The sequence below is a fragment of the Sinohyriopsis cumingii genome, unplaced genomic scaffold (assembly GCF_028554795.1).
Source record: "Sinohyriopsis cumingii isolate HCF-2022 unplaced genomic scaffold, ASM2855479v2 utg000229l, whole genome shotgun sequence".
NCBI classification, from domain to species: Eukaryota; Metazoa; Mollusca; class Bivalvia; order Unionida; family Unionidae; genus Sinohyriopsis; species Sinohyriopsis cumingii.
In genome coordinates, this window is record NW_028315879.1 from 6,892,267 (window position 1) to 6,915,323 (window position 23,057).

The following is a 23,057-nucleotide window of genomic DNA, read 5'->3' on the forward strand; positions in this document are numbered from 1 at the left end:
TGTGTTTACCAGTTGGCTCCTTACTTTTTACCTTTGCTAGGAATTTCATGCTTGGCGTACTAGGGTCCCTTACCTCACTACATGACACTTGATTAGTCATTTATGTTTCCTGATTCCAAGACATTTGATGCCCAGCTCGTTTAGGCCCACTGACCTGTACATTTTCTGTTACTACTGGTTTTATGTTGCATTCCTCACCTCAAGACAATGACCCTCAATTTTCATAATGATCAAATTATGTTCCGTCTTACAATTTATTTCTTACTACTTCCGCGCAATTGTGGCTACCACGGCTTCACTTACATGTACAGCTGTGGAAACGTTGTGGAAACATTATCCAAATCGTTTCTGCCGGGGGGGGGGGTGCGTTTCACAATCATAATTTGTAAGCTCATCTGTCACACCATCAATTCTAATCCCTGATAACGTTAAGGCAAACGTAGGGACCTTCCAACTCGCACTATGACAGTGCATTGTCGCTTGGAGCAAGTTCACTAGTGTCTGCTATCAGATATATCACCTTGATAAACTTGAGGAGAAACACGCTGATTGGAGGTACTACCAAGCATCCGTTCATACTTTGGCACACTTGCGAAGTGTTTTCAATGCGAAAAACAGATTTATCAAGTGCACCGACAATGAAGGAATACATTGTCATTGTATACATGCCTCACCGTAGGATGATATCTTTATTGTATGGAACGACTTGTCAGTGAGCATTCTGCGTAAGGACTTGAACATCTTCAGCTGTAAAGGTATGCGAGTCAGTTATTAATGTATTACGCATATTAAAATTGTTAACTAATGTACTATCACGTTTAGTGTTTCTATATGTTCTATGTAACTCAGGCTTGCGAAGTACAATGCAAATATTTTGTGTTCTCGTATGTGACCTAACAAGAGATCTACATTAGCAATAAAGTTGCATTTTATTAAGAAACGTTTTGAACAATATGATTATTATTTGATTTAGTCAGGTTCGCTTCTGAACTTGGTTACTGATTTGTAATTTTGTGCCGATAATGTAATTTGTATAGCTTACCGTATATAACGTCATTGTACATGCCACTGTCAATCTTAGTAGACGGTGTTAGATTTATTTTGAATTGATCAGAGTCAACGATGTACCAGCTGTAGAGTTGACAATATAAGTTGACCATATCATCTGCAAAGCTGACCATAACAGCCGTAGAGCTGAATGAATAGTCTGTTGCTGGTTGAGTATCAGGTGACCGGGGGTTGCTGACCGATTGGTGGGCGCTTATTGCATGATTGACCAAGGAATTGAATGTTGGTCAGTGACTACCTGTAATGTTGACTGACTGATTGACCATTGTGACTGGCAGCCAATGTATGATAGTGATGGGAGCGTTTTGGAACGCCAAAGTAAACGTGCAATTTAAGAGCCCTCCTTTTTAATATTATGAGTGAAAAAAATTGATACCAAATCTAAAATAATTGAAAGTAATTTTTTGTAAATATGCATGAGATTATTCAGTGACATCGTCATAATCATAATTCAGTCAAGGAGTTGCTAACTGTGTGGCCAACACATGCACTGGAGATTTATCTCTTGAACGTTTGAATAAGACCACTGTGAGCATTAAGACTGATGATTCAATATACTTTACTTGCTTGAAATAGACTTATGCAATGTAAATGACACTGACATACAATGCCTTTTTTGTATAAACCAAAGTATGACTTCTTCTTTTAGTTTCAGCTTCTAATTCAAGATGGCTAGATGTGATTGACTACAGTCAGACATGATCCCATAGTCTGCTCAAGGAATGCCTTCTTAGAAGAAAACAAATATTATTCTATACATTTGATACGCGTTTAAAGTTTATTTAGATAAAAACAACACAAACTACAAAATCATGTTTACATTTCAACTACTGAAATACGAATACACATGCTACATGAATAACTTCGTACATCAATACTTAACATTGCCATAAGCATCAAAACTGAATATCAACAGGCCAGTGTACAATATTCATAATCAAGGTGTGTATATGCAAACTAGGTGCACATTATCGTCTTCATCATTTAGTATTAATATAATTTACTGACCGTCAATTCTCACTAACCTCTTTCTTTCTTATTGTTTATTAAATAATTGCAAACATACGTGCGGAAAATAATAATATTTCTTCCTCTGTATCGGGTTCTTATACCACTGTTTTTATTCTAAAACTATTCCTTAATGTCATGTTCACTTATAGCAATGGTTCTATGTGAAATTATTTTCTTGCATTAGTTATAAAATCGTTGGCATAGTCAGCCATTTCTTGTGTCTGATCTTCAACAACAAACCTTTTCCAGTCACATACATTTTCCCAGTCGTGAATCTGTCTGTCGGCGTAAAGCACAAGCTATACACCCTTCGTTATAAGCAAGAGGAATCGAAACCTTTCTTCACACTGAGGCAGTGGTGTCGAAATATTTTCAACATAATGATTGGCTTGTGTACAGATTAAATTTGAGTGTTCCTGATCTCCTTCCACGTACTTTTCATAAATAGTCCCCATATAATCTGCTGCGAAACAAAATCGAGAAAAGTGATATATAACTCGCACACTACACGTCATCCATATATCAATGAAATCTTGGGTGACGGAAACAGTTGTTGTGAAAGGTTTTGGCAATCTTCAAAGTTCTGAACACTATTCGATTTCTTAACAAAGAATCAGTTTTTGTATACTGTTGAAATACTTACAGTTTAAAATAAGAGAAATGATTTTGATTTTGCGTCTAACTTGAATTTTGAAATACTCTTTGTAAATATTTTCAACTAGTTCCAAAGACAGAATAGTAATGTACTCTTCTAAACTAGTCTTTCACAAGTACTTCTATGTTTTGGGATAAATTTTAACACTTTCCAAAACGGAATTTGATCGCAAAGGATATCACACCTTTCAATTAGTATGTCACTAAACATTACACGTCGCAAAGGAATTAGGTCTCGATGCGATAAGTCCTTTAATGTGTTTTGTATTACTGGACTTAGTTCCATAGATTTGTTTGCATCAGTCCCACATTGTAGGCAAAAGTGCAGACTCTCGAAAGGAGACATCTAAGTGTTGATCTGTGTCTGGCCAGTTCATCATTTTCGATAAATTAATCATCTAATTCCATTCATATACCAATGGTGTAACCAGCTGTGTTTTAAGGATGGAGTTGTGCTTTGCGTTTTACTTTTATGTTGATAATGTCTACGTAAATGCATTATCTTAGCTCAATTGACACGCTACGAACGTAGCATTCACAGTATCCTAGTTGATCATGTTATCTTTTGACCGACCAACGGAAGGTAGATTCACTGCGAAAACAATTGGGCTTGTTCCACGGCAGCCGAGCCTTGTATACACATATTCGTGAAATGTCACATCACTACGAAAACATCGTAACTTCTCTCCTTCTCCTACTAGACAAATCCGTCTTTGGCTAAAGATTTGGGAGTAGAATCTTCCAGACTCGAGAACATTTTATTTTGTATTTTGAACGTATGGAATTGACTTTCAAAGTCACTTTAGTTAGGGAAAGAAATATAAAACATGTATTCTTCTTTGATATGTATATCAATTCCACGGATGGGATTCGTGGATAGGTATACGTACGACATCACTATTACAGCTAAACAGAAAAGTAGCTAGTAGAGCGATAAGTTACGCGAACGGCATCTTTTGCGGTGGTATTAGAGGTTCGGCAACGTCGTGACGCAACGCTCATGTCGAATAGTACGGCTTTCATCTGGTCGTAAGGCACAGCGTCGCACTCGAGCTCATATTGAGCTTGTGGTCTGAAGTAAACTCCTCAGATGATTCCCTGAGAATTTATTAATCTTTTTATATTGGCATTTATATTCATATAAAAAATGGTTGTCTTGGCAGTCTTGCCTTTTTATCCTTCCTATATTAGCGTATTGTGATAGATAGATAGATAAAAGAAATGTATCAACAGTACGGAGACCATTAAGTATATTGCAGTGTATGTGCATCTTTATAGTCTATACAGAGTGTCATACCACAACTGAAAACACTACACTTCGCTTCCTTGCCCCAAGTAGACAAATTCAGCTGTAGCTAAAAAGTAGAGAGTCGGTAGTCAATTCCTATCTTTAGTCCATTTATAAAACTGGTATGTCTACTAAAACAATCATATTAGTCAGACAAGAGATAGGAAACCTGTTACGGATTTAGGCTAGCTACATGAGGTTAAAATACGGAAAATAAGGTCCTTAAAAATAACATACAAGTGACACATCATATAATGTCTTCTTTAGCATTTGATAAGAAAGGAAAAGTAAATATACTTAAACCTTCACATCCTGAATGTCCTCAAAATGTATTTTCTTAATTCTGCAAATCCGACTTACATGAGCCATGTCATCGGTGTTCAGTCTGGATTACACATTTCGAAATTCTGCTGTAATTTCGATGATAAATGGAATTGCATCCTCCTAGCTTGTTCTATCCATTTGCCTTCTCTTTGACAGAAGTATTGCAACAGATGCAAAGCTTTCGAGGGAAGATAAGGTTGACATGGACGTGCCAAATATTCCGTCTTGGAAACTATCGGACATGAATCGATTTTCCATGCCGACAATGTAACATGACCTTGGCTAACAACTGTATTCTTTCATTCTGTCCCACGTGTTTTACCGTTCGATGAATTTATCTTTGTCTTCTGGACTATGACACGAAAGGGGACAACTACTAAAATGGTGTTTTAGAGAAACATGTTGAGGTAGCTTGAGATTATTTGCGAACATAAGTCAAAGGGAGTTCTTTATTTATGTGACAAGAACTACTTCTGATTTTATTTTTCTCAAGCGTTACTAGCTTGTTCTATCCATTTGTCTTCACTTTGACAGAAGTATTGCAACAGACGCAAAGCTTTGAAGGGAAGAGAAGGCTGATATAAGGAAAGTTGGAACGGATCATATGTCAAGTTTGTTCTCGCATACATTTCTTTCATATACTAATCCATAGGCTTTAGCGATGGTAATAGCTTCCTCCAAAAGGTCAATACTTCCGTGATCCAGAAATACTTTCCGACATTTTACACAGCAGCGGTCTCAATTGTGCACATCATTTAGGCAATAGTTTTTAAAAAATAAAATTTCTGAAAGTCAAACGCTTTGAAGAGCGTGTTTTTTAAAAGTGTCGAATTCTTCTTATTGTTTTATTGGCAAACCGTCGGAAGGTAGTAGCAAGCATCGGGCAAATGAGAACACAAAGTGTTCATTAACTTCGGTATCGAAAAGGTATGAATTAATAGTATTGGCAATTTATATCAATCCAAACGTTTAAGTGTCCCACTATAATGCATAGCCAACAATCCATGGAATCTTTAAACTGTATCCGCCCCACCTTTGAGTAGATTTGTTTGGCACGTGGTAATTTCAGGGAATTCAGTGATTTGTTCTGAATAATATTTCAGAAACATTGTATGTCGTATGCCGAGAGATCATGAGTCACCATTGTAGCATAGTAATATCAGTAACCGTAACAATGGATGTCCACTTCACTCCATGAGTTGTCGGTAGGGTACAAGATCTTTGGGACAAAATCGGGAAGACAAATTTATTTACATCCTACAACTGGAACAGTGAAACATTGTATGTCATTGTATGCACTTCTCACAAGTCCGATAAGTTACGCAGCAATCATGGACGTGAGTATCAGATGTTTGTGTATATAAAAGGCATGAAAGAAAACATTTACTTTTTGGGGATTTGATCTGGTTGTCATTGATGTCATCATCAAATTCATTCTCTCATATTTCTGTAGCATTGACGTTCGAAATCCACCATTAGTTCAACGAAACGGCATCTGTGTTTCCTGCACAATCGTGTGGCCTGAAGTTATTGGTTCAAATTGTCCACAAGAGGTTCAGAAGCTCAATATTTCTAAAACATTTTCTGCTATTGGTTAACTTGTTTCATGTGATGTTACTCGTAACACTTAGGGCTGGCAAAAGTTCACTTGCAAGTTGAAGGAATACATTCATTCCTGTGCTTCATGAATGCGTATGTCGGACGCTCAACAACCTCACCATCTCTATCCGGAGTTAATTTGCTGGTCTCATTCGCAGAATTATTGATCCCATTTCTAAGACACATAAGCGTATATTATACACCATGTCCTACGTGTAATGGTATCGAAATGTGTATGACACACTAGAATGTATTTTACATCTATGAAATATGGTTCCTGGAAACAGGATTGCCCTCGAACCACTTGATGATACACCTTTAAGGTCGAGCGAAGACCCAATATATATTTTATCTTTGCAATTCGGGAAAGCCACACTCCATCTCGTTAGATGCGCACGCCTGCTGAAAATAATAGTTCTAGCTCTCTTCGTTATTTGGCTATGTTCGATTGTCGAATACGGTTCTATGCTCCAACCATTGCAACGCTATTGCTTTTTGAGACCCAGGACAATGGCACGGGTTAAGCACACCTAGTTTTGGGATTTGTTGCTTAGGACGATATACTGCGGTACCGCGACTGTCATCCAACGCAAATATTTGTCTGCTGTTCCGCTAACTTGAGTAGGTGCCGCTCGGGCCATGTGTAGTGTGGCTTTTCCATAGATAGTGTTAAATTCGTCATTGGATTCTTAAATTTGCATGTGTAGTAAACTTGGTACAGACAGTCAACTTCATAATGTTGTGAGTAATGGAGACTCTCAAACGGTAGCCTTCGTTACTTTCTTTTTCGGAAGTCATTCTTGCATCTCTACAATGTGACAATATGTATCTGCCGCTACTGAATAATTTTATAGAGTCTGTGTATCTTGACTCTCTTAAGCCTTGCTGTATAAATTGTGGGTGTTGGTTCAGGCTCCCCCATGTCATCTTCTAAACCACTATCATGTACCTGGTCTAACATTCATTTCAGTTAGAGTATTGGGCGACCCGGAAAGTCGTCGTCGTCGCTTTTTTGGATTATTTGTCTTCCTTTGATTTCTCACAGGAATAGTGTGCTAGTCTGATTCCAAACTTGTACTTGACCAAGTTTTACATACATTTGCTCACTATATAACATTTCTTCCATATATATATATATATATATATATATATATATATATATATATATATATATATATATATATATATATATTGTGCGAGTTTCTTGCCCTTAGAAAAAATAGCATTCAGAATGCAAACTATGAAGATGGAATCAAAACAGATTAACATTTTGCTCGAAAATTCTCAGAGCGTCGCTCTTAAGTATACTTAAAAAGACTATGGAATACACCACCGCTCTGGATAAAGTCAAAATTTATGATAACTCTGTCATTATAATGGATAATAGTCTCCTGAATGCCCACAACCTCAAAACAAAGGAAAGACAGGAGAGAGGAGAGACAAAGTCAAATATACACATCGATGATAATTGTCAGGCAAAAGGACATTAGTCTTCAGTTTCCAAAGAAAAGAGAGAACGCAGAAGACGTTAGAGAGGAAGAGTAGTCTTCAGAAACAAAAAAGACCCAAATACGACCAGTCAAGAAATCCAAAGGAAAAAAGTCAAGACAACTCAGTGACACAGCAGAAGAGCAGGATCCCATGCCAGTGAATTCATTCAAAACCAAAAGGAGACACAGAGAATGAAAGAAAGAAAAAAATGAAATTTGACTTGTTATGTGTTTGAAATTTGAATTGTGATTCCAAAAAGAAGAATATGCCAAAGAAGTGTATCTTTGTCTTAAGTGTTTAGTGCTATTGATAGGTTACCTCAATACAAACTCACATACACTCATTATTCAATCATGGGAAAGGGTATTTAAAGTTTACTTGATTTGACGAATCACTGAGTACGATTTTGTTTCTAAGATATGTGGGTCGCCCCGAAAAGGGGCTTGTTTTGACAAACTCATTGACTTAACTTTAAGCGTTAACTGTCTCAAGCCCTTTCCACAACAAATGAAAGTCATCCTCCATCCTGTAGCTGTTGCCGGTTTGGTAGTGGTAGTATCTGCTGCGTCGTCTGCTGGCAGTGAGCATCCACATATTTTTGTTTGAAGTAAAGGAAACCCTAGCATTTGTAGGTCTCGTTTCCATGAGTTGAGATAAAGACATCTGATACATTTGTCTTATAATACTTAACTCTGCCAACATATCTTGCAGAGCACACAGCGTTGTGTTTTCAATTTCTTCCTTTTCACTTCTTTCACAGGTTAAAGTTTTCCTTTTTTCTTCGTTTTTCTCTTCTTACTGAAGTTGAATAAAAATGCTTGTCCTGTTTATTTCTGCCGATGAGAAACGGACTCTTATTTTTTCCTTATATCTCTCTACATTCCAAGGACCATAAGAAGGAATGAAAGTATAGGTTATAAATTTGACAGTAAGTTTAACTGCTATCCAAATTATATCTGTATCTCTTCCTTTTTGCCGTATACTTCTTTAAACATTATGAGAACTACTCTTAAGTTACCTTCCTTTTGAGGCCGTCATTTTGAGGACTCACTAAATACAATCAAAGACTACCATTAATCTGAGAACCTGACAATTTTGTTGTTATTGCGCCTGCCCTGCTAAAACATGGAAACATATTTATTTAAAAGAATATGAAATAATCCATCTGCAACTAAAACTATAGACAGACAAGTATATGTTCACATTTTATAAAGATAAAATTTTAAGTTATTTTGCCGAAAACAACACATTATGCAGTTTTGAAACTGCGTGACCTCTTTTATTGACACAATCAAAAATTACCATTCACTTGCGAAATGAGAAATGTCAGTATAAAAACATTATGTATCGAGTCTAGATAACGCAAAATGAAAACATACGAATATCAGACATACTGAAGTTTTCAGGTCATCTATTAAAATAAATAAAATACATTGATCTGAAACAGGAACTTTTTTTTCTTGAAAGGGTTCATTTGCCTTGTTTTTAAAACGTTTTTAAATTCACTTTTCTACGCCTAGATGCGCTACCAGGTTCCCAAAGCTAGACTTTATGGAATGATTATTTTTTCTCCTTAAAACTACATTTGAAAACAGAGACATATCGATTTGCTTAACAACAATCATTTAGTCACCTTGAAGTAGGCGACCTGCATTTAAACTATCCATCTCTAACGATCCGAATTTGAGAAAGAATTTAGGACACTTACATTACATACGTTTATTTCTTTTCCGAACAATAAATAGTTATATTCCTTTTGAAATTTTCATGTAAACAAATAGACAATAGATGATAAACACCGACTGGAATGCTAGTGTGTAGGTTAACTGATTAAGCATTTAAATAAATAGAAATGCTACTTTTTATAAACATGCTTGTAAAATAAATCTCACATGTGTTATAGTATTAACATATACATGTATTAACTAATTACCTTCAAATCGGCGACATGCATCAAAATGATCTTTGAGAAGCCGATTGTATAGAGTCTGCAAGCACGGCATATAATGGGGCCCACATAATTTCCATGTCTGTGTTAGGTCTTGAAGTCCGCGAATCCCTTATATATAGATGTATAGTATGTACGCTGTATCTATGATATACCACTAGATGTATACATTTTTTTTAAAAGGAACCGAGGCTTGCCGAGTTTTATTTTAATGAAAAATGTATACGAAAGATATCACATTGTTACATCGTATACACTGTACATATATTTTACGTACATCACATGCAAATACATATATTTGCCCTTGAATGGAGTTTCAGATTGACTATAGGCATCTATGTATTGAACTAACGAAAAACTGAACTCATTATATACCGTCCAAGTGTATCCGCTACCAAATGCAGTCTGTGCCTTTTGTTGCTATTTACAATCACTTTTGCAGTTTGATAAGTTGATTGTTTTACTTTCGAGTTTCTATTTTTATTAACATTGATTAAATCAATATAAGACACAGTTATGACTAAAACATGAAAGATGGCTTTAATGAAGACAGCAGAACATTACAAACACTTGGTTAGCTCAATCATTGATATGAGTGCTCAGCCCTTCAGGTACCGACGCATGGAAATTGTTTTTAGCGTGGATTGGAAACTAATCAAAATTACGAAAAAAAAACCAAGATGTATATTTAATTTGTATTGTGTTAGCCTTTATCCATGATCCATGATCTAAGTCATTATTCTGCTTTAATAACAGAACTACCGACCATAAAACTCTTTCTCTCTCTCTCTCTCTCTCTCTCTCTCTCTCTCTCTCTCATACTTCGGTCTGTTTGAATTAACACTTTTACCATCATTGATAGGTCCTGAGACGCCGTTGGATGACATAAGCGGAAATCCTATACGATCGTCTCTATAATGATTTTCACTCGCGTCTTGCTAATATGGTGCAGAGAGATGGGACTTTGGACATTTTCATACTTAATTAATACAAATAGATTTTATAACGTTATAAAAGGTTGAATAAACAATAACTAAATACTAACTACATCAATGAGGAACAGCACCATGAAACGTGGCTAAAAGTACCTAATTTGTTTCACACAAAATATTTAAAACAAATTAGATATTTTTAGCTATAGATGACCTGAAAAGTTAATGTTTTTACATATAGCATAAAATTCGAAATTATATGTGAAATACACTGTAGCATTTTCTAATTTCTGGAATATTAATAGTATGCATCAGATTACCGGCAATAGGGAAATTGTATCACTGATGCTAAAATGTCTTTTCCAGAGTTCTGTTCTGATGAGAGGCTTGAACATTCCATGTCATTTCGTGCTATTTTGTACATTACTGCCCTGTTTATCTGAAGCTTTTGTGAAAGAGAAAACAAAAATAAACTAAGCAGTGAATGTAATCTAATAAAATACATACCATTATCCTTTAGTTTCATATTTAAATATTTACAATATTTACATCCATACAAATTCGATTTAGGTCAAATCCCTAAAATGACCATTTAATCATATTTTGTAATTTTCTTTGTATGCATAATGACCTGTCAATTCCCAACAAATAAGAGTAAGTGAAGGTACCCTTCCTGTATTTAGGTGGCAAATGGTTTCCATATTTTCTCAAGCTAGTTGTTACTCTGAATGGTATTTCTGTCGACGTGTACAAAATGAGTCACTGGTTGAGAAACTTGCACGTAAAAGCACATGGCATTACATGGTACTGTATTCATAATACCACATGATTAGTCTCATTTCCTAATTTGATCTTGTCTGCCGGACATTGACCTCAAACAGGTCTTAACTGTAATGACTTAAATCAATCATTAGTGTATTTAATTAGCATGTAAATAACACTGCAATGCTCTATTGTTCTTGAGACTATGGATATCATAATTAAAACTAGCAGGAATTGTTGACACAGTGGTATGAATTCATAATGGAATGTAGCATTGCCTTTGTTCAGTAATATGATCACTTTTATTAACTATCTTAACAATAAAGATTACAATTGTCCATAAACTCCATTCTCATATCATGGCATATTTTATTTGGTCATGAGATGCAAGAAGAAGACTGCGAAAGAATACCTGTCTGTCATGGTTATTTATTTTTTAACGCACATATATGTAATCAAATGTGAACAACATATATTACTAGTACATACTGTTTTAGGGCCATTACATATGATGCACTTTAATTTAGTACCAAAAATCATGTAGATATTTTATAATCCTTCTCAATGTCAGATCCTAATTTGTTTATCTCTTGCCAAAATGAAAATTATTTTACACATTTTTCTATATTTTTTGGATGAAAATTCTTTTTTTAATATAGTAATAAAATACACGATATACAATAAAATGATTTGAGCGACAAAATACACATACATGTTGATTTGGAATATAAGACGAAGCCCAGACTTTATAATCCAAATGTGACAACTTATAGGGCAGCAAATCTGTATCATCTTTTTGAATTTTGAAATTACATATTCTTGTATTTTGGCTTTAACATTTCTTTTGAGTTTAGTTTTTTTATTTATGATTTTAATCTGGTTTCGTGGACATTTTTTGTAATAGGTTCCTTCCTCTGTGTCTCCTCACGTGTTGCTTTTCCTGGTAGTGATGCAGTTCTTATAAATTATCCCGGTTGTCTTTCTACAGTTGAATACTCCTCCTTAAACTATGGTACTATAGTCATTTTCTTCCGTTTTGCTTTCATACTTGACTTGTAGTTTTTACATAAAAAATAATCCCTTTTACTTTCAGATGTTACATTCACCAAACATTGATACCATTTTAAATAGGAATTTTTCAACTGTTTACCATGTAAGGGCTGTTCCATTAAAACACACATGGGCCCAGAGAAGATATTTTTAAAATGGGGTTCTCCACAAAAGGGTGCAATTTAAAATATTCTTATCATATTAATATGAACTCTGTGAAGTCAAAGTATACTGGCATATAGTTTAAAAAACTGTCTTTCCTGTGTATCGTGTATGTTTAAATGGAACAGTCCTAAGCAATGTAAAGAAACCAATACTGACAATAGGAAACATTAAAAGTACCGTCATAAGCTCACACTGACCAATATATTAATGTAACATACTAATACTTTGCTTTAACAGCAACAGCTACCAGTGAATGTCATCTCCAAACATTGTAAACATCATGTCCAATTTTTAATTTTTATATGGCATTATAGCCATATAATATATAAATTGTATAAAGTAAACGAAAGTAAACAAGTTCAAGTGTTAACATCTCCAAGAACAAATCAAAGAAAAAAAGGAAAAATACGTTTTGACATAAAAATGAATTCATTGTAATGTTGTGGGATAACGTTATATTCCATTTTTATATTTTTTAAGTCATGAAAGTTGAGAAGTTATCATTAAAAGTGATTTCTTTTTTTTATGTGAAAAAATTGTGGTTCTGTAAAAGTATATTTCTGCTGGGAGTCCAATGCCTGAAATATAACTATTTAGATACAGCAAAAGATCATAGCAATTAAGTACGATTCATTTAGATAACATGATATAATCATGTAATTTTAACATATCGATATTACTAAGTGGATATCCTTAATATGTGAACTCCTCTCATTTTCCAATACTGTCATCATGGGTAGAAACTATCATGTAATTGATATGACAATCTTTGGCATCCTTACACATGACAAGGTATGCCCTCCTTAACGTAACAAGGCATGCCCTCCTTACACACAGAGGCAGGGTTCTCAATAGTTTTCCATACCAAAGAGACATTTGACAATTGCTGTAATTTCAAAATCTCAAGGGCATTTTATTATGTGTCTAATCTAAATCATCCCTAATACTATGCTGTATCAGTTTTGATATTGCATCTATAGTATTGTGCTTTATATATGAGAAATATCAAAGTTTAAATGAATAGTAGATATTATAACAGTATCATTCTACGCCATTTTGATTATGCACTATTTTGACCCAAAGTCATAAACTTCCATTTCTATAGAAAATGAATCTCTAGAATGACAAAAAAGTTACTAGCCATAACAAATCGATTTCACAAAATATCCTATTTTAAATCAGTAACGTTCACATAAAAGTCCTCAATAAGTATTTAACAGACAATGAACACCTACATCAGATTAACTGTTTAGAATACTGTAATGAATTATGTTGTAACCGATTTTTTAGGCGGTTCTTTCTTACTGTAATGTGTGCATATTACAAGAAACAAATACTTTGTATGATAAATCTCATAGTTGTATCAGCGTCCATTATATTTGTTTGATATGAAAGTTGGATGATCTTAAACCTGACGATAAGTATTTTTACTTTACATATAAATTTTCAATAATCTTTTAAACGAATATTGATATTAAACTTAATCTGACCTACAAGATTAAGTTCATTAGAGGATAAAGGTATGAATGATAATAAATTGAAATTAAAATCTTCTCCTGTAACTTTATATTTTGTCTCCGATTATCTGCATTTCCAGAGAAATGAGTTGTATATGCACATTATCCATTACTGGCTTTAAATCCGAGATAAAAGCGAAATCTTAATGGCTATTAATTTACTAACAGGAAAACAATTTATTATAATACCATAAATATTTTCCGCAAATTTTTTTTTTTTTTTTTTGCTTTCAACACTAAATCTCTTCCCCAATCAAAATTATGATACATATAAGAAAACCTTTAGTGATGCTAAAGTGATTTTGTTGTGTCACCTTGTAAATTCGAGTTTTCTAAATACCACTTTGTTACTGTAAAACATCGTTTTCTACTGAAGCATATATTACAACGAGATGGCGCGGTGAGTAGTAGAATTGTGTGAAGGTGTGAAGTGTGACAAATCCTTTCTTGGGTTGTTTGGAAGCCATATATGCATGGATGGTGTAGCCAAGATTTGTTTGTGGGAAAAATATGTTTATGTTCAAACGTTACCTAGCTCTGTGTGCTGTTATCATATTTATGGCATAGGACAATGACGTTTTAAGATGCTTAATCTAGGGCAACTGTTCATCGTGTCATGCTAATAGCAGGGAGATACCATATATAATAGTACATAGCTCTGTATCACTGTAACAGAACACAAACTGAAAGAAATATTACAACAGATATATTTGCAAAAGAAAGCTGTTGTCAACACTGTAAGTTAATGTAAACAATACTTTGGTCATAAATGATATTTGCAGTCTCACAGCTGACTCATAACCAGTTGCAGCTGATTACCTTATATATGTATGGGATAGTCCTATGTAATTTAATGTTTGTTAAAGCTTTGTGTGGAAGTGTAGAGGTATAGATAGCAATATGCAGAGTTTTCCAAATTTGGTAGTTAATTGTATGCAGTAATATTCGTGCTAATTTAAATGTGCTCTGACATATCACATGTTGACATGGCCATTCCATTGAGTAAAAACATCAAGTTCACTAACTCGAGCTTAAACTAGTTTGAATATATCTTACCTTTTGTTTGTAAACCCTCCTCCAATTAACAAAAATTTAAAGCACAAATGAGATTAAAGATGCTATGAACTTAATCATTGTATTTCCTGATTTATAATTTCAAACCTAGTTATGCCTAGGGTGGCTTTAAAACAGTTATCTTCTGCTCGTTTCACTCCAAACGAAGTTTTCAGTGTAAAAGATGACCATGATTGCGAGTCATTTCCAGTTCCTGGACAAGTTCATTTTCAGTGGTCTGTGCATATGAGGAAAATACTATGACATCTGCTTCCGATATTTACAATGCCGAATCAAGCAACATAAATGAATGACAACTAAACATTTGTCTTTCCAATGGATTTAACAAGCGATACAGTTTCTATTCTCATGTGTGCAAAATGATTCAAAATAAACTCTCAACATTATGGTGATTTACGGAATTATCAAACAGTTACCAAATAGGAAGATTTACGTCACAATGTTGTGTGAGGATAAGAGGCTCACCCATAGTGTACCCATTATGCTGCAGTGATAGTATGGAAAGACCATCACGCATGAAAGTTCCGGAGGATGGTAGTGTTATTGCCCATCTGGTCACAGTTAGGTTATAAATTTAATGAAGGAAATGACAATGTTTTGCACAGTATTTATCACATTAAAGATTTCCGTTATTGACATCGGTGGCATAGTTCAAACAAACGGGGAGATATATTCAGATTATAGTAACCAATTTTGTTAATCAACGAGTCTGTCATGTACAGAGCCTTATCTTATATTGGGGGATATGTTGTATCATCAGGAGTGAGAACTGTACTAGCTTGAAAGTGACCAACTGAATATTTGTCGGGGGTATCAGGTCTTAAATTTTTTATGTTTTTACTTTCTATAACAAATTAACAAGACAAAACACAATAGTCTTCAACTTAACTAAAAAGAAAATTTTGCTCTGTTTCTCTCTCATTCTCTCAAAAAAAAAGTTGAAAAGGAAACAGACAGGAGCGAGAGCGAGAGAGATATCTAGATCAACTTCTTCATTAACCCGCTCTTATGAGATTAATGTGAAATGTTTATGACATGATAATCTAATAATCAAGACCTTCGCACAGGGGCTCGTGTCGTTGCTCATAATTTAACTGTCAGTCCTACATTATTATAAACTATTAATATTGTATACTATGTGCACGGCCGGCGCCAGACCCGGACAGACTATCTAGCGCCCTTTGAAATGTTAGATTCTGGCGCCCCCCCCCCCCCGGAAAATATCAATTTCCAAATTTATAAACAATAAAAAAAATCAATATGTGCCCCCTAAAATCAGCGCCATAGGCGGCTGCCTAGTTTGTCTATATGGTACCGCCGGCCCTCACTATGTGTATGACTGATAGTTAAATATGAGTAATGATACGATGCTCTGTACATCACGCTCTTTGGTGGAACGGGACACAAGCAAGTTGTCACAGATGGTAACGAATGAAAGAACTAACAGCTGTTGAAGACGAATATAATAAACAACTTTTTAAAACTCTTTTTCTTTCTTAAGGGTTTGATCTAGTTCGTCTTGCCATCTTCCAATAGTTAGGTGTGTTAATTTTTGAAGGAATACAATCAATGTAAACATCAAGTCACCGCACTATATCAATCGCACCTGGCTTAAAATATAGTATTTTCTGATGGAATTACCTGTTTACAAATATTACAAAACCATTTGCTTTGAAAAGTCACTAATAATACTGGTAACTATTTGTATGAGTCGCATTTATCGGTATAAGATATTTATAGTTTTACTGCACATAAATGATGTTCTGAATGGATAACATACAGTCAGAAATGACACGCCTTCTGATTGAATAAGCGTTTACACACAAGTCAAGCGCCAAAAGGAAGAACGGAAATTGTGTGTACTATAGACACAAAGTGTAAATGTCTGTTGAACCATTACTGACATTATGAGGACTATCATAATAACAAGTTCATCTTTATGATCATCCTCAACCAGTTTCCGAGTATCATTTCGAGGACTGGTAAGTCCTCAGAATACAGTCATGTCCTCGAAATGTTGGTGTTCATCTCATATCAGGTCTTCGCAAGTACACCAATACACACGCACACACACACACACACACACACACACACACACACACACACACATTATTGTCCCATTATTTCATATGTTGTCAACACGGTCAAGGTGTACACCACACCGGCTAGCATAGAGGCAAAAACACTTATTTATGGATATGCATTTAACCAGGACTTTATCTGATGTCAATCTGATCATCATGTTTGATCACGCGCATCACAGAGAAAAACTATATGAAAGAGACCAATCTATGGCGAGAGACAAGTCAGATGAGGTTCTTGTTGTATGGAGTACTTGTGAGACGACGTTTGGGGAAGAAGATAATAAAAGCGTGATGCCACTTAAGTTAACTCAGTTAACAAACCCCAAAGACCGTTTTGAGGACCACCCACATCTCTAGAAAAGAGAGAGATTACTCAATCATTTCCATCTGTGTTTGTATGTTTTATATGTGGTTCTTTGTCTTTCTTTGTTAAAAACAAAAACTGGAAGTGAAAACCCCTTAAGCCTTTACCCCATTACCATTTTAACATTACCATTCTCATTGAGGCTATGAAACCGTTTGAATCCTTGGCTTAAATGCTTGATACTCTATGGCCTCAAACCTACTACGTATACGGTCAGAACTAAACGTTGCAAAATAAACACACATATAAATATAATCGTGTATTCGTGTGTTATAGACACTCACACTAATCAGATGTTCAACTATAAATACAATTCTTATTGTATGTGATCCATGAGAAAGTGCATATTCCAAGTGATTGATTTTTTTAATATTATTTTTCAACTTTTTATCGAATATATATGGTTAACATATATTGAAATAATGTCATCTGCCATGATGACAATCGCTTTATTCATTGTAATAAATAGGTAAGGCAAGAGAAGCAAGTTCGAATCCCACTTCGAACTTTATTTTTTCTATTTTGTTTCACTCATGTATGTGTTTATTTTTTTCATCCGATTAGGTAAAGAATTATGTTATTATTCATAGTTTTTCTGTGCAAATGTACAAATGTACAAAAAACAACATACATTACAAGCATCAGACATTAGGGTTAGAGGATTCACGGTAGTATTTCAAGTCCCATAGTAAACATATGGCAACACCATAATATTCAAAATTCAATAACTGAAAATTTCTGGGTGGTATTGATCAGACATATTTTTCCATGCACAACTATCACTAGTGCAAGCTTATATATGGAGAACGCCATATGACCCGCGGCATTTTTATAATCTACATGTGCATGAAACACAAGTTATTGATTCTGCACCAAATGAACCAGGTGCTACTTTCATTAGTGAGTACTCCTAAGTCAGGCGTGTAAAAATACTAAAATTGAATCAATAGAATTTTGTCTACATTTACCAAACAATTACGGAGATAGTAACATCTTAAAAGAAATTTTTAATAAAATTTTCATTTTCATTATTAACAAATTATGGATCACTAAACCATTATATACTCTATTATTTGTACAAACCATTTCTAGACTGGTTCACGGTTCTTCCGTATAGTTAGTACAGTGTATCCTATAGATCAGTTACTTTATTATGCTATACACTTTAGCACTCCAACACGCTTTTAAGCATAACATAAAAATAATTTTCATTGTTTCGAGGAACTAATGGACATAATGTGTAACATAATCTACGAAATACATCCGAATAATGCTAATTTCAAGTACAATATAGTTAAATACTTTACCGCAAAAGATTATACATATATACATACATGCTTATGTTTGTGTTTAGTGTATTGTGAACATTCTAAAACATGAATGTGCATCATACCTACAGACAAATATACATACATACATACGCATGCATGCATCCATACATGCATGCATAGGTGCGTACGTACGTATGCTCGCACGCGTACGCTCCCACGGATACACGCACACACACACATACATACATACATACATACATACATACATATACACGGATTTTTTTATCATTACAATAATTAAGAACAGCTATAATTGATTGCTTGCAGAAGCAAGATCTTACGATTTTTGTAAACCACACCTATCAACGTTCGTTAAATAATTTCTTATATTTTTCGATTTTTAATTAAACCTTTCCATTTATTTTATACGGCATATAAAAGTCCATAAACTTAATTTTAACTGGCATTCTTTTGTGTTCGAATTTTGCACTTTCGACATTTTCCATGTTATCCTGCATTAGTCATAACAATATATTCCACATTCTATCTAGTTGTAATAGAAAATTGAATGTTCGTTTGTTTGGATATCTTTGCTTGACCATACAATACTGGAAATACATACTCGGCGGAGTTATCTATTTGAAAACTATTTGAAGCGGTCATCACATCTATCAATTCGATTGAATTTTAATATCAGTGAGATGTGTCCATCCCTTGTTAAAAGCCAACTCTATATCCTCTTTCATCCGTCCGCTTGTCTAGAAGTAATGTTTTCCAATGTGAATTATTTTAAAGGGTCAGGCAGCATCTTACAGAAATATATGACATTGAACACTGCGCATAGATGTTTTCAGAAGAACGTTTACTTTACTTTAGTTTTCATAAACAGACGTACCCATATATTTTTAACTACAATAAGATGTAGATCTACACAAAGGTAGATTGTTCGTTCACATCATTTCCCTTTGTGCTATTGGATTGACTCTGGCTCGTTTCCGTTGATTCAGTTGTACCAGGGACAGTGGTACGCTTTGGCAGCATTTTTCTGATACTCTCTAGGAGCATCGATTTAAGTTCGTCTCTGAAACGTCTGTTCATAATTATATAGACCCAAAGGTTTGAATGGAAACTTATCAACAAGGCAATTTCGTATACAACATGGAAAAGACGATTGTCTCTTAGCGCCAGTATGTTTTGACCGCTATGCGTTTTCAGTACAGTCACCAGTAGAAAAATACCGTATGGGATTTCTGGAATCAGAAAGATGGTGACAATGTAGACGACAATAATGGAGGCTCTCTTATTTTGTTGGTCCCTCACTCGACTTTGTTCAGCACTTATTGACCCTTTTCGAATGTTTCTATGAAACAACTTTTGGATAATTAAGATTGTAAGGACAAGCAATAGGACGCATGGCAATATATTCACAAGAAGCAAAGTTATCCACAGAAAGATGCAAGATTCCACACATGGATCTTCAATAATCCAGTGACAGTAACCAGCTATTTTGTGTGCTTTCATCGTATTAAGATGGTAAGTATGGATGACGAACGCAAATATAGTGATGACGGTGACTGCGATGAAAGTTCGGCGAGTCGTAAAACAAGATTTTGCTTTGAATGGAAACCAGACGCAAAAGAATCTCTGAAAGCCAAGCAACAATGTCTGCCATATGGAGACAGTGTGGAAAGCCTTAGAAATGTAAAACTTAGAGATCATAAATGCCTCACACCAGCCTTCATTCAGACTGACATGTCCTTGTATTCCACTGGTGAACACATGTATATACGTAGGTAAGGTCACAAGTCCAGTTAGAGAGTCCGATATTGCAATGAGAATAAGGATTAGGTTGGTGGTTGTTCTCATGCTTTTCCGGACGAAAACTGCTACGATCAGCACATTTGCAAACGCCGTTAAAATAACCAGGAACGTCCAGACGTAGACATATACCTTCTCTTCAAAATCATGCAATTGGTAGAAGAATTCAGGATAATAGTCAGAAATGTAATTCTGATTGTCTTGGCTACCATTCTCCCCAGAATAAACATTTGTCGGGGATATATCATTGTCTGGAAGCGTATTAGACGTCTCGTGTATCTCAAAGCTAATATTTATATGTGCCATCTGCCTACGTTGAGCTGTGTGAATCTTTTCCAAGTCTGAAAATAGTTTAAGTATGTACTATACTGTCAAAGCTAGATTTCGTTTCATTACATACATGACAAATACATAACCGTTTTGAAAAAATACGAACAAGGATATTAAGTGCATCGGTTATTCCTTTCTAAAAATATTCCAGTCTCCTGTAAAATTACATATCTAATTCGGTATAAACCCTACGACGAACAATACAAAATGAATATAAAAAACCGTATTGACTTGAATAATTAAAATCTTGTAGGCAATATATGTTAAATCTCACCAGATGCATGTCTGGATTATCAACATTCGATATGTCATGTCGTGGATGATTGTTGATTGTAAACCAAAATTTTAATTTGAATAAAGTCGCACTCATTAAAATATTAAATTAATTAATTATAAGTGTTATGCTTTGACAGCGGTCAAGCTAAAAAGTCTCTCGATAATAGGACCATACCCAAAGCAATCTTCCTGGTATCAATATGCATGGAATATGTACTAAGGAAAACAGTTTTGTATTCAATAGTAATTATTTTGAACAAAGACCCGATACAGAGTATTACCTAGATGATATATACTGGTACGTGTTATTGTCGTACATTGTAAAAGTATTATCGGTGTAGTAAAACGGTTAACCGGTCAACAAAGTGTTGATATTATAGAATATAGAAAAGTCAGGGAAATGGACGTTTGATGTCGTTAAATAAACATATTCAGCAGAAAATCCACGTTTATTTAGCATCGTATCTTGTATTTTGATATTGTCTAGAGAGACTTCGCCGCCCATGACAATATAATGTTTCGACTTATTTATTTTGTTATAGTTCAAAGCACGTATATATCATCTAATTAGCAACGAACATGCACACAGTGGCATAATTCTAACGCATGTATAATGAAAGCATTTCATACTTTACCCCGGTTAGAAAATTTCTGCATCTAGTAATGATGTGTCTTCTTTTAAATAATTTTCCAACATTTGCACGTTAAGCGACGCTCTTTGAATCATCGAAACTGAAGATCTCACAATGTATCCAGCTGACACAGACGTTTGTAAATATGATAAAGTGTCTCATTTCCTGAAGTAATTGTGTGTAACATGCGCAGTTCCATGGCTAAAATATTAAAGTAGCAATACCCACTCAGCCTTTCTATCAGTAGTTAAAGGGATTAGTATGACCCTGTGTTCTTGTCTGAAAGGGAAAATTCCCATTCGGGGCGAAAACATACATATGGAGAAATTTAACAATGGTTGCCACTGTTATTACAAAGAAAATATACTAACTGCGTTACGTTTTTTTTTAATGTAGTTTTGAAAAGAAGAAAACAATCTAACCATATGTGTGTGGATGTAACACAAGGACATTTCGACCTGTTAACAATCTTCGCTTTTGCATCACAACTGACCCAGAAATCGCGTTGCTGTCTTGTCGTCGGCTGTTGATACCCGTAGAAACTTTAGTCGGAATACGAATAAAGCTGCCACAAAATAACACGAGATTCTCTTTCTGTCCAAAGCCAATATCATCCTCGATCACGTGACAAAAGAGCTGTACAACCACGTGATATCCAAGGAATAATTTAAGCTCATCCTTGACACGAATGACAAATACGTTGCTGTCAGAAACAAGATAATATCCCTGCAAACCAAGGCGCCTTCGACGAAAATAGAGAAAACGAACTATTTCACCACGTAAGGGACGAGACCTCATCAGAGCTCTTAAAATAGGACTGATTGCAGCCGGTAATTCATCATAAGCTGCGTGCAACAGACATGCAGGTTGGAGTCATGTGGACAACATGTTTCCCGCACGATGCCCCTCCCCAGCGTGCCCTAATCAAATGATCCCGACTATCAATACAAATGGAATAATATGAATATAAATTACTATTGGTTATACTCGTGTGCGCACGGAAATGAAATGATAATGTTCACGCACACCGGCCTACTTTTATTTATTGCAAAATCTAACACTATGGAAAATCAAAGACTGTCGATATCATACAAGTTCAATAGGCATAATGATTTTTGAGGATCAGTGGTACGCACTATATTATGTATGACACAAAATTTCCATGTAAAATAGGGTCAGATTTTCTCCTGGCTGTTGAATCATATGAGTTTAAAACTAGACGAAGAATCTCTCTCCCCGAAGGACGTACGATACCTACATATATTACATTTATAGTTAATTTGACAAGTATATTTTTAACATCTGACAGCAAGTTAAGCTGTGTTAGCTCTTGTTCAAATTATGTACAGGTATTAATTTGGTTGCTGAACCGACCTCTCGGAGGTTGGAACAGATAGCA

The 23,057-nt window shown here is 34.9% G+C and overlaps 1 protein-coding gene across 1 annotated transcript; it reads right to left on the reverse strand.

Annotated features, from left to right (window-relative positions):
- Window positions 1-17,819: 17,819 nt before the first annotated feature.
- LOC149774497 (sex peptide receptor-related protein 2-like) lies at window positions 17,820-21,810 on the reverse strand. The gene is made up of 2 exons (XM_089945196.1): window positions 21,662-21,810; window positions 17,820-20,761 (listed from the first exon to the last, which is right to left on the reverse strand). Exons 1-2 carry the CDS (start codon window positions 21,681-21,683, stop codon window positions 19,530-19,532), a joined length of 1,254 nt encoding a protein of 417 aa, XP_089801322.1. The 5' UTR covers window positions 21,684-21,810; the 3' UTR covers window positions 17,820-19,529.
- Window positions 21,811-23,057: the final 1,247 nt, after the last annotated feature.

Bases quoted from the DNA above. Each gene is read 5' to 3' on its own strand.
- LOC149774497 (XM_089945196.1), bottom strand. From the start codon at position 21,683: ATGCAGAAATTTTCTAACCGGG. The intron at 20,762-21,661 runs GTAAAGTATGAA...AACTATTTTCAG, and splicing joins GCAGAAATTTTCTAACCGGG to ACTTGGAAAAGATTCACACA.